General features: G+C 34.6%; 2 protein-coding genes across 5 annotated transcripts; one reads left to right on the forward strand and one right to left on the reverse strand.

Annotated features, from left to right (window-relative positions):
- Positions 1-578: 578 nt before the first annotated feature.
- On the reverse strand, positions 579-4,429 carry LOC146931546 (uncharacterized). The gene is made up of 7 exons (XM_085703022.1): positions 4,251-4,429; positions 3,550-3,640; positions 2,984-3,099; positions 2,750-2,809; positions 2,592-2,657; positions 1,054-1,259; positions 579-965 (listed from the first exon to the last, which is right to left on the reverse strand). The coding sequence occupies exons 1-6, from the start codon at positions 4,305-4,307 to the stop codon at positions 1,062-1,064; spliced, it is 588 nt and encodes a 195-aa protein (XP_085559148.1). The 5' UTR covers positions 4,308-4,429; the 3' UTR covers positions 579-965; positions 1,054-1,061.
- A 1,317-nt stretch (positions 4,430-5,746) lies between these two features.
- Positions 5,747-11,988, forward strand: LOC146931547 (protein root UVB sensitive 6-like). Of its 4 annotated transcripts, none has more exons than XM_085703027.1 (11): positions 5,747-5,816; positions 6,421-6,454; positions 6,586-7,307; positions 7,396-7,515; positions 8,178-8,279; positions 8,363-8,435; positions 8,729-8,809; positions 8,904-8,968; positions 9,076-9,177; positions 9,264-9,446; positions 11,404-11,988. In XM_085703027.1, exons 3-11 carry the CDS (start codon positions 6,618-6,620, stop codon positions 11,461-11,463), a joined length of 1,476 nt encoding a protein of 491 aa, XP_085559153.1. In that variant the 5' UTR covers positions 5,747-5,816; positions 6,421-6,454; positions 6,586-6,617; the 3' UTR covers positions 11,464-11,988. The 4 variants fall into 4 exon arrangements, with proteins under 4 accessions (XP_085559153.1, XP_085559152.1, XP_085559154.1 ...); XM_085703026.1 differs by having other exon boundaries at positions 6,437-6,454; XM_085703028.1 differs by having other exon boundaries at positions 6,421-7,307.

An 11,988-nucleotide genomic window follows, 5' to 3' on the forward strand; every position in this document is an offset into this window, starting at 1 on the left:
TATATTTATATTTTTGTTGTCTATTATCTGTTTTGTCTCTTTTTGTTGTTTTGAGAACACTAATATAGGCGAGACCTATTGATGTTCTAGGTTTTGCGCCTATTTTTTTGCTTTTGAATTTTAGTCCATAGTTTGGATTTTGAGTTTTAACATTTAGTTTAAATTAATTTTTTTATTGAAGTATCTTGGCCGTATCGTATCTTGAATTTTAAATTTTTTCTATCTCGGCGCATCGGTGCCGTATCACATCAAGTATCCGGGCTTCATAGGTATAAACAAAGATAATCAATTTACCATACTTTTCTTTGTCTGCTTTTCTTATGGTCAAATATACCCTCCCATACAAAATAAGTTGAAAAAAATATGCTCGTTTATTTTTTCATTTTTATTTTTTTAAGTTGATAAAACTCCCTCATACAATTTATACTAAAACTTTTAGTTAAAAGCAATTGTAGCAACCTGATATACAAAATATTCCAATAGAAGTGACAGTTATATTATTGTGGTCAAAAGGGAAGCAATTGCAACCACCCAATCTAACTGAATCATAATAACATGTTGGCGCTGCCTAAAGAAAATTGTGACACGATCGCAGTGTTTGTCAGACTCTATTATTTTTATGAATCAAGGCATCAGTCACAGCCACACAGAAATAACATTCACAAAGTGTAAGATGGAGAAAATCAAGGGAGAATGAACAACTGATCCGGCCGGTATCCAAGACCTTCTATCTGGTACCCGTGCACTTAACGTGGGGTATCAATACAGCAACAAAATTTAGTTAATCATTCGACATGTACAAACTTCTATAATTGTAGAAAGTCACATCTTTAAATACCCTGAAAGGCAGAGTAACTGTATTCTTCATCAGCTTCACACGAAAACCAAAAGAATTTGATTACCAATCACGACATTTTGGAAGTGGTCACAGTCTGCACATTCACCAAATCCCAAGGCCAGAATACCTACAAAAGAATGAAAATATACATTATAATATAATGAAATGATAAATAGAAAGATAACTGATGATTGAGAGATGAAGATAGTTCAAACCTGAAAAATTAGAAGGATGAAGTTCCTAGTCCTAATGAAGAGTATCCAGCAGCCTTCATCTCCTTCAGTGTTGAGGACAACCAGTCCAAACCCTCATAAAGGCCATCACCCTTAAGTGCACAGGTGCCTTGTATGTGCCATTTTCTATTCTTTAGATCAAAGAGACCTAATCCGTCACACACTTCCCTTGCCGTCATCGCTCCTCTCTAGAAAAGAAGAGGAAAACATTTGCAGTTATAGCTAAATTAAGGCAAACTTAGGAGTAAGCTAGTTAATTGAAGAGGAGTGATCAGCTAGCAATACAAGGATATACATAATCATACAAAGGAGCAAGTGTTTTTAGACAGATAGAAGTACCATTGATGAAATTTGACATATTGGGAACGAAAACAGTGTCAGTCATGAACCACGGTCATGTGGGAAAGATTACATAAAGAATTCAAGTGGTGTACAAGTAAGAATTGAACTTGAACGTGCAATACAAAAAGTCACAGATTCCACCAAAACTCAAGTCTCACTAGTATCAAGACTTTTTGTGGTCAAGCATAATGATGGGAAGACAAGAAAACCGTTTTTGCTTAAAAAAGTTCTTGCTTGTGTGCTTTGAAATTGAATTTCTAATTATATTATGAGGTTACACTAACCTCCCTCAAGATTTGAAAAACATACACGGGTTGGAATCAATGGCGGATATGATGGAAGGCCAAACATCCACCATATAAACACGCCATTGCAGCCTATGGTGTTGCCATGGCGGGCACCCCCGTCATAAATTGTCTATGGTGGTTATCCAAAAATCCGCCATGCCATTCCGCCATGGCAGCGCCATGGTCCCATTTAACAACACTGGTTAGATCGTCCTAAAATAAGTTTTCTTCCCTTTAACTTAGACAACAGAAAGAAAGCAAAAAATAAATCAATTAAAGAAGTTGCTACAAGATCAGAACTGACTTAGAATGTTCACATGGAGAACACAAGTGACACAATCTGTTGGATGTATCATGCATCATCCAACAATGACAACATATACAAATAGTGAAGGCTATTGTCAACAGCCAGTAAGTAAATAATGAATATTTTCAACTGTACTTGGTTCTTGTGGTTGGTGGTCTATTGGCAGGGGAATAGAGTTTTTCTACTTAGTACCAGACTAATTACACAGATGGGTGAAAAGAAAAACAGAAAACTGCAAGACGGAAAAACTGAAATAGAGAAAAAATCGATTTCTTTAGATACGCATGCACGTGCAAAAGGTGCAGGATTTTTTTTGTAACAACCAGCATTATAAGAGGAAAGAAATCCTTAACCTTTGAACCATATTCCATATATTACAGCTATTTAAATGACTGATATAAAGCCTACCCCTTCAATGTTTGCACTGGTATGTGCATTAATTATGGCACATTATGCTAACTATAATAGTACTCAGCAAAAATTGACAACCAATTCACATGATTTGACTTTGACTTCATCTTTACACGTGTAAGTTATAGGTCATTCAGATGGAAGAAGTAGAGCACAGATCAAGATACACATACCAGGTCTTGTTTGTTGGCAAGTACCAAGATGACACTGTTGAGCATAAACGGGTCATTTATGATTGTCTGCAAGTAATCCATAGATCAATTCAAAGCCTGTTTGGAATAACATGTTGTGTATGTGTGTGTGTTAATTTGTAAGCTTTTGGGCTTATCACCTGAAATTCCTGCTTTGCTTTCCCAATTCTCTCACGGTCCAGACTATCAACAACATATATCTGCATAAACATGCACATATGTATCAACCTTGATACATTAGCCCAATATCCTGACTTTTCAGTCCTATAGGATATAAGAATAATTGTAGCAAAAGGAAAATTTTACAAAACCAAATGACACAAGTTGTGTTTTCAATATGAAAAACACATAAAATCACAAGAATCAATGCTTACCAAACCATCTGTGTTGTTAAAATAGTGCCTCCAAAGTGTCCTCAATTTCTCTTGGCCTCCAACATCCCAAACCGTGAAAATAACATTCTTATACTGAACTTTCTCTACGTTGAAACCTGCAATGCATACAAACTTATAAGCCTCAAAGCTTAAACAACAGTGGATTATTTCCAATTATAATTTTCGTTCTGCTAAACCAAAACACCATCATGTTTGCATCCATTCAATTCACAGAAACCCACCACATATATTTGCAATACAATTACAGAGGGGGAAAAAAAATGTTTCATCGTGCAAACTAAAATCAACTCCATCAAAAAAAAAGTTTCATAGAACATCAGAATTCATGAGGGTAACAAAAGAACTCCGCTCACAAGCATATTTAAACAGTCAAAGAAACAACAACCAAGTAGATAATTAGCAAGCATGAGCTAAAAACACTTGAACGATAATAACCAAACACAACTTTATTAGCATTAAATAACAAGATATCTATGATCTATCTCTAAGAAATTTCAACAAAAAAACAATGAACTTAATGATTGAGTTTATGAAATAAAACCCACCAATTGTAGGAACAGTAGATAAAACTTCTCCAATGTGAAGCTTGTACAATATAGTTGTTTTTCCAGCAGCATCAAGACCAAGCATGACAACCTAAACCACACCAAATTTGAAAGAAAAAAAGAATTATAATCAAAATATAGCTTCTTTTTTTTAATGACAAGTGTTAGTATGTTAATTGTTATGTTAGTTTTTTTTTTCTCCTTGAATCTCCAACTCCTTATCCCTTAGTTCAAACCAGTTGAGCTACCCAACCCCGACATAATCGAATTAGTGCTGATTACAAAGAAAGCTACATTAACAATTTGGTGTGTGATTAGTTCAGCTTTTAGAGAATTTAAATTTGATTTTAGAAATGTAGAATTAATTTTGACAAATTTGGTTGCTCCAGAGTAGATTTATTTTTATTTTTCTGAAGTGATTCAAACTTGAAGCTAAAAATTGGAGCTTTTGATTCAAGAATTGATTTTTACACTGAAGATTATTTACCAGCTCACTTTTACATAATAATATATTCAAACATAAATCACTTTGTCTTCAACTAACTTTTAGCCGAAATCAATTTTACATAATCAATTTTTGGCACCCCAAACATGCATTAAAACTCTACTAATCATTGATATGAGTAAATAATGAAGCACAACATCAGCATTTATTGTTATTGTAATAAAAATTAAAAGAGATCAAAAAAAAAAATGATTACCCGCATCTCGGTATTGCCGAAGAAGGAATCGAAGAGTTTGCGAAAAGCTTGACCCATGCGATCAGATCAAAGCAAAGGGAAGGGGAATTGAATTGCGTAAATTTCCTTGTTCCTTCTTCCCTGTTGCGTTTCTTCTGATTCTGATTTGATTTGATTTGATTTGGAAAAACGAATCAACCAATTCTCACCACTTTGTTAATGTTAATTAATATCATACTAACTAACTAACTAAACTACAATATTAATAGTAATAATAATGGAATCTTTATTTCACCTTTTTGTTTTTTAAATCCTTCCTTTTTATTAAATATAAATTACTAACAATTTTTTTTAAAGGAAATATAATTTACTTTCAATACAATTGAGGATATTAAAATAATAATAATAATAATACTTGTGTAATGTGGTCTCTCTTGCAAGAGCGTGAGCTACCACGTTTGTTTGTCGTCTAGTGAAACTTCATCCGAGAGTTAGTAAGTGGAGAAGTGAAAAGAGATAGACATGTTGTGATGGTGTATCCAAAGTTAGAGATGTCCTCCCTTCTGGAAATGAAACGGGTCGTTCGTGGTTTTTGAATCAACTTCAAAATCAATGTTATCAAATTGCATGTTACTTTACCATTGTAATACATTTCATAAACCCAACGCTTCTCCCACATCAACTCGATAAACATCAGCGAAACTCATTGTCTTTGCAACACAAAGGTGTCATCACCATCTCAGACACAGATACCTATTCATGTCCTATTTAGAGCAGTAAAGAACACTTCATCAATGTTGCATTTTGGCCTACCTCGCGCAGGATGCTGTCATCGAACATGACCAGAAGAAACTGAAGGTGCAAGTGTGAAAGCGCAGCATCACGCGCTAGGAATTACAAATTTATCAAAGTAGCACAATAAGGACCCAGAGATGTTAGTTAGACCCACAAAATTTCAAAGATGAAATTCATTTGTAGAATGTAATATCTCAAAACATAGAATACTTGATAAATTCTATTAGAGATTAAAAATTGTCATTTTCACCTTTTAAACGATAAAATTTGATACAAAAAGTTATGTTGTAGTTCAGTCAAGCATGTAAATTTTGGTTCTTGCGGTGTCCGAGGAAGAAAAAAAATTACTCCCTCCGTCTCTAAATAATAGTCGTTTAAGGTTTATGCACGATTATTAAGGAAATAATTAATTGTGTTGATTTTGATGCTAAAATTAGTATCATTTACTAAAACACCCTTATTAATTGTAGTTAGTGGAGTAGTTAAGTTGGATGAAATTCAATAAATAAGGGTATAATAATGAAAAAAATAATAAATGCTACATTGGTATTCTAAAGTGACAATTATTTTGAGAAAAAGAAAAATAGATAAAAAACAATTACTGTGAGACGGAAGGAGTAACATATCAAACGCAGTTTGAGAATGAAAATAAGAAAGGGGTAAAATAGTAATTTTAACATAGTTATACAGCTTGGAAAGCTCAGAAACTTCTCTTCTCTCTCACGTGAGAGTTCGGACCAAGCGGAGGAGAAAAGTTTGTCTTGCATGCAACAATCAAATCCTTCCAACTAGGTCAGTTTTCTTCTTAAGTTTCCAATTCAAACTTAGTAATTTGCTTTTATAATCAGAAATGGCGATTCAAATTTGGAGTTTCAGTGATTCGGTAGCAATTGGATAAGGATTTGTAGTAAACTTGATGAGTTCAATTTTCCTAATTTTTGAGTAATTCAATCATGATTTTACAATTCCCAATAGATTTAATCATCAAAATATGGTAAATTCAACTGGGACTCAATTTGGATGATTGCAGCAAAAATTGGGTCAAATCTGCAGAATTACAATAATCATATACTATAAGATAGAAGTTACAGTAAAAATAGGACCTACAATGTGACTGTTTTTCACAAAAGGTAGGTAAAGGTGTGCACACAAGTGTATATACATACGTATGAATGAGTTTTCTAGATTAACTCAAGAGGCGTGCCTAGGTTCATAATTAATATGAACGAGCCTTCTAGATTAACTTGTAACAATATAGCTTGTTAAAGTATCTGTTAACAGCATTTTATGCTTGTGTTAACTTGCTACTAAAATACTCCATGGATGTAGAAATTACATAATAGTTTGAAGTTTAGTTGAAGAAGCATACTGAGATTTATTTCTCATCCCGGTTTAGTTTCTTTATATTTCAGATGAGCAGGTTGGGAAAGGTAAAGGCAAAACAGAGTAGCTTTTGAAGATTAGCTCTTTATGCTAATTTTTATTTTGCATATTTTATGACTTATGACTTTGGTTATGTACTTTCTAAAAGAATTGTACCTTGTGCTCATGTTCAAAAAAGTATGACTTAAATCCATCCGATCTGAACTGTTGATGGTCATGGCTCCTCTGAATCCCTTGAACGTGAAGAAACAGACACCCAATATATCATCTCCTTCCTCTCAAGATATTCTAATCCGCGAAACGCTGCGTATCAGTGCCCAACTGGCATCCTCCACAACCATTCTCAATACAGCCACACCATCCACCTTGAGATTCATCTGCTGCGAGGAAATCGATGGCCGTCGATGGAATTACGTGGCAGAGACCGATGCCTCCGGGCAATTCAAGAATAATTCCTTTCGCACTCTCAGCTTACAAACCCCCAAGCCTCCTCTTGATGAAATGATGTCATTCATTACATCCTACGTTGTTCCCGAAGGTTTCCCTCACACTGTTACCCCTTCCTATGTCCCCTACATGACATGGAGGGCTCTCAAGCACTTTTTTGGTGGAGCAATGGGTGTTTTCACTACTCAAACCCTTTTGAGTTCTGTTGGCGTCTCTAGAAACAGAGCCACTCCTGCTGCTGCTGCTGTTGCTATCAACTGGATTCTCAAGGATGGAGCTGGTCGTGTCGGAAAGATGCTTTTCGCTCGTCAAGGCAAAAAATTTGATTACGATCTCAAACAGCTCCGTTTCACCGGTGATCTTCTAATGGAGTTGGGTGCCGGGGTGGAACTGGCAACTGCTGCAATGCCACATCTTTTTCTTCCTTTGGCTTGTGCCGCTAATGTACTCAAGGTTTGGTGTTTTTTGTTTGTTGTTATTGTGATGAGCAATTCGTTTTCATGTCAGTTGTCCAGGCTAATTAGTTTATTCATGCTTTTAGAATGTTGGTGCTGTAACATCAACATCAACTAGAACACCAATTTACAAAGCCTTTGCTAAAGGAGAAAACATTGGTGATGTCACTGCTAAAGGAGAATGTGTTGGCAATATAGCAGACCTGGTATGTTTATCAACTTCAACAATTAATTTTTGAATGTAGTCTTGTTAAATTTTGGTGCCATCTTTTCTTGTAACAATATTGCAGTCAGGAACCCTCTGTTTCATTAAAATATCACTTTTATTTTGAAATATTTTAGTATGTTGAAGCTTTTAAAATATTTTGAATTTAAAAATGTATGCTTTATAGGTTTTTGGGTGTATAAACTTTATACATCTAGTTCTGAATGTGTACAGTCATCTAAAAGCAGCATCCAATTAAACCTATAAAATTGTTATGTTGTAAGGTAGCCAATTGAGCATTATAAACACCTTTCAGTATCTATATTATAGTATGACATATTGTGCTTTCTATTTGCCATTAAAACAATTGGATATTTTAGCTTGTGCTTTTTGGCACTTGTTAAGGATTTAAATTAGAAATGATTGATGAAATTTAAGTAGAAAAAGTTACTTTTTGTTGTTTCAATGTATTGAATGTACAATTTTCAAGATAAATTTTCCATTTTAAACTTCTTAACAAGTCCCCTTAGGGGACTTGTTAACATTTCCCTTTTTTAAATACCTTTGGAATCTTGTATAAAGGAATTTTGCGCTGGTAACCTTGAATTTTGCTTTTCCCTCTTTTGATGAAATCAAATACTGAATCTCTTTTGCAATTTGCAGTTAGGTACTGGGTTCAGCATAATGATTGCCAAAAGTAATCCGTCTCTTATCACCACCTTTTCCCTCCTTTCATGTGGATATATCCTTAGCTCTTATAAAGAGGTTTGGTTTTGTGTTTCTAATTATGATGCGTATGTGTATATCAAATCCGGTGGTTTTGACAATAATGCTTATTGTATCAATAGGTAAAATCTGTGGTTTTGCACACACTTAACTCTGCAAGATTCAGTGTGGCGGTAGATTCATTCCTCAAGACAGGTATCGTAACACTTCTGTAGTTGCACTAGCATCCCAACACAATATATATCTCCCAATATATATATATATATATATATATATATATATATAGAGAGAGAGAGAGAGAGAGAGAGAGAGAGAGAGATTGGTTGTGTATCTTTTTTCCATCATCAAATAGTCAATCTTTGTCGTAATTGTTGAGCAATCTGTTCTCATTTACATAGTCATTTTAATGTCTACAAGCACTAAAGTTCTCTGATATACTATTCTGCCATATGCTTCATTCGTATTTTAACTGAGCTAATCCATTTCAGGACAAGTTCCCACTTTGCGGGAGGGCAATTTGAACGAGGACATATTTAGTTTTCCATGGAAAGATAGACCTGTTGTCCTTGGTATTACAATGGACTGAAATAATTTTACTTGTCAACTCCAGCCATTTTGTCTGAATAATGAAAACTGAATTTTTCTTTTTAAATGACTGTGTAGGATCAAGAATCAAGGACGCTTTCCAAAGCCCTAGTGCATATGTTGCCATAGAGCCCTTGTTTGATGTATGTCCTTTACTAAGAGCAAAATTATTTTTAACTATCCCGAATATTTATACTTTGATCGACATTTCTGTATGATACATCCTTACGTTCTTTTAAATTGATTGCAGAAGGAGAGGTATATTGTAACATATAATCCTTCAAAATCTAAGGTCCATGCTGTCCTCAAAGATCAGGCGAAGTCAGACGACATTCTAAAAGCAGCATTCCATGTGAGATATATGACTGTCTTGCAACTTTATAGCACAGTTGGGGAGTTCTTATTTTGGAAAGTACTTAAAATAACCTTATTTTCCAGGCTCACGTGCTCTCAAATTTTATAAAGTCGTTGAATGAAAGTAAGGGCTCGTCTTGGAAGCAAGGGGATGATCTTAATTCAAGTGTGATGCTCACAGCTGCTGATCTTGAGGCTTGTATTGCTGATTCTTGTAAAGTTGTCACAAATGCTTACTGGCTTTTCAAGAATAAAGCCCATGAACAGGTAATGGAGCAAGACTATCTTGTTTGTTCTGCATCATATATTAGATGTCTACACTAAAATATTTTGGACCTGGCTTTGAATAAGTTGTTTTTTTTAAATGTAATTTTTGGAATAATGTCTTCAATTTTCTGACACTTGGATAATATTGTATTTTGTTAGTAACAGACCCCAGTTAGGAGTGCATACAAAGGAGAAATATGGATGGGCCTAGTGGTAAAATGATTAAATATGTTAAGTAGAGTAATTGGGATAGAATAATTATATAATAGAATTAATGGATGTAACCTGTAGGACCACTAGGGAAGTAGGGTAAAATAAGAGATTTAGGAAAAGATAATATGTTATAAATAATGGAATGGAAGAGAGTGAAATTATCTAGGCGTTTTTTTGAGAGAATTGGGGCCTTGGGGCAGGGTGTTGCAGGCCCTTCTGTAGTTATTGGGCCTCTTTTCTTAAAATGGATTGATCCAAAGAGAGGCTTCAACAAAAGAGTATTACTTTTCCCACCCTATGGTCTTCTCTCGCGCCCTGTAAATTTTCCAAAAATGCCCTTGTGCATTCCGGATTATAGAATCCGGATTGCATTAGCACCATGAAAAAAAGTATAAATGATGGAATTTTGAATTTTGGGTGTAAAAATCATGGAGCAAATGATAGAGGAGAACTTTCGTATATTGTTAGTGCACTCCAATGTGCTCCTGGCTTGGTTGAACTTATTATACATGTAAACATGATTACCTAAGCTTCTTAGCTTATTTCTTATTGTTGTATTTTGACACTTTAATTTTTACACTTCAGAGTTACATCGATGTTTCTACCGTACAAGTGTCGGATCATTTAGAAGAGTTAGAATGCAGTAGTGATTGCCTTAATAATCTGCAGATGGTGAATATCCATGTTAGAGCATGTAGAATTTCTCAGCATGCAATGAGTTTGATACGGTTCATACTTGCAAATTCAACATCGTTAAGGACTCTTACTTTTAAAGTTTGTCCTGGTTCTAAGAGTTTAGATGCACATAGAATTTTAGAAGATTTGTTACATATGAAAAATTTGGTGCTGGTGCATTCCGGAATATAGAATCTGGATTGCATCAGCACCATGAAAAAAGGGTGTTTAGGGGGTTTTCGGATTATGTAATCCGAAAAAATCATGTAACGCGCCCTATTTTTTGAGCTTTCCGGATTACAAAATCCGGAAAAATCCGTAACTCACGTTGAAAGTCAACAAATAGGGTGAAAAATGATGTTTCCGGATTACATAATCCGGAATACGTTAAACAATTCGGATTTTGTAATCCGGAATGTGATTATATGGAGGATTTCTCTAGTATGACCAATACTTTTTTCCAGAAACAAGCTTTGAATTGCATAAAAAATGGTTGGGATATTTTGTTGGGAAGAATAAATCCTTGGAACCCGGTGTTGGAGTACTTATTTCTCTACATAACAATGCTCAAAGTATGAAGTTGACATATCCATAACTCTTGTGATGAATGAGACAAGTAAAGTTTCAATACTCACTTCAAAGCATTAGAATCATGACCTAACAAGTATTTGAAAACTTCATTCAGTGATGATGCCTTTGGAAGAAAGAAATTAAGAAAGACAACTCAGTAATATCATTCATATTATATTTAAAATCTGCAGCACATTGCAGAATATACCTCTCTCCATAAATGTTAAGTGCACCGTTATTTTTAAAATTTGTAGCTTGCACATAACCAATTCCACAGCAATAGAAAGCTTAAAATCAAAAAAATTCTGGAAAAACATCATTCCGGATTTTAAAATCCGGAAAACTCCGAGGGTAATTTTGGAAAAAAATAGGGCGCGCGAGGAAAGGCATAGGGTGGGAAAAGTAATACTCTCAACAAAATATATTCTGTTACTGTATATATTTATTTAATCATTCCAAATGCTTAGTGCATATACATGATAAATCTATTTACTTGCAGGGTTGGACAATGTCAGAATCACTTCTAAATCCTGGGCGAGCTAGGCTGTGTCAAAGTTGATAATAGATGATATTTACATATCCTCAGCCGGCTGCTGTTGGATTTTGGGTGCCTAAGTTCCTGGGCCTGCTCTGTATGAAAAATGAGTCAGGCAATTTCCACTGTGTAAAGAGGAGTCACAATCCTCAAGTTGATCATGCTATCTTTGAAGCTCAAAAGCCAAGTGAACTTTCCTCTGGAGGCATGCATGCATAATTTTAAACAGAATTAGTTATATGATTGAGTTGTTAGCATGGCGCATCACCACATAGATACCAATACCCCCTCTCCCCCAAAAAAAGTTGTATTGCTATGTTGTTTCTATATTCTTTTTTCTTAGTTCTTTTTACAGTGGTGATCACTCTGTTTAAGTTCTTAGTTTCAATTTTGCATGATTTTAAAGTTGAGTTTGTAAACTTGTTCATATATAAACAATAAAAGATCAGTGTATTATGCATGATGCATGCTAACGGTATAATGCATGCTTCAGGGCATTATATACTGATCTTTTCAATAATTTATTGATTTTAAAGTTGAGTTCGTAAA

This window comes from Medicago sativa, chromosome 4 (assembly GCF_051527215.1).
Source record: "Medicago sativa cultivar Bolivia chromosome 4, Bolivia_mono, whole genome shotgun sequence".
Taxonomy (NCBI): domain Eukaryota; kingdom Viridiplantae; phylum Streptophyta; class Magnoliopsida; order Fabales; family Fabaceae; genus Medicago; species Medicago sativa.

Coding starts and splice junctions, on each gene's coding strand:
- LOC146931546 (XM_085703022.1), bottom strand. CDS start 4,307: ATGGGTCAAGCTTTTCGCAAACTCTTCGATTCCTTCTTCGGCAATACC. Junction 3,100..3,549: donor ATCTACTGTTCCTACAATTG/GTGGGTTTTATT, acceptor TATGCATTGCAG/GTTTCAACGTAGAGAAAGTT. Junction 1,260..2,591: donor TTGCCAACAAACAAGACCTG/GTATGTGTATCT, acceptor CTTCTTTTCTAG/AGAGGAGCGATGACGGCAAG.
- LOC146931547 (XM_085703028.1), top strand. CDS start 6,618: ATGGTCATGGCTCCTCTGAATCCCTTGAACGTGAAGAAACAGACACCC. Junction 7,516..8,177: donor TTGGCAATATAGCAGACCTG/GTATGTTTATCA, acceptor TGCAATTTGCAG/TTAGGTACTGGGTTCAGCAT. Junction 9,447..11,403: donor AGAATAAAGCCCATGAACAG/GTAATGGAGCAA, acceptor ATTTACTTGCAG/GGTTGGACAATGTCAGAATC.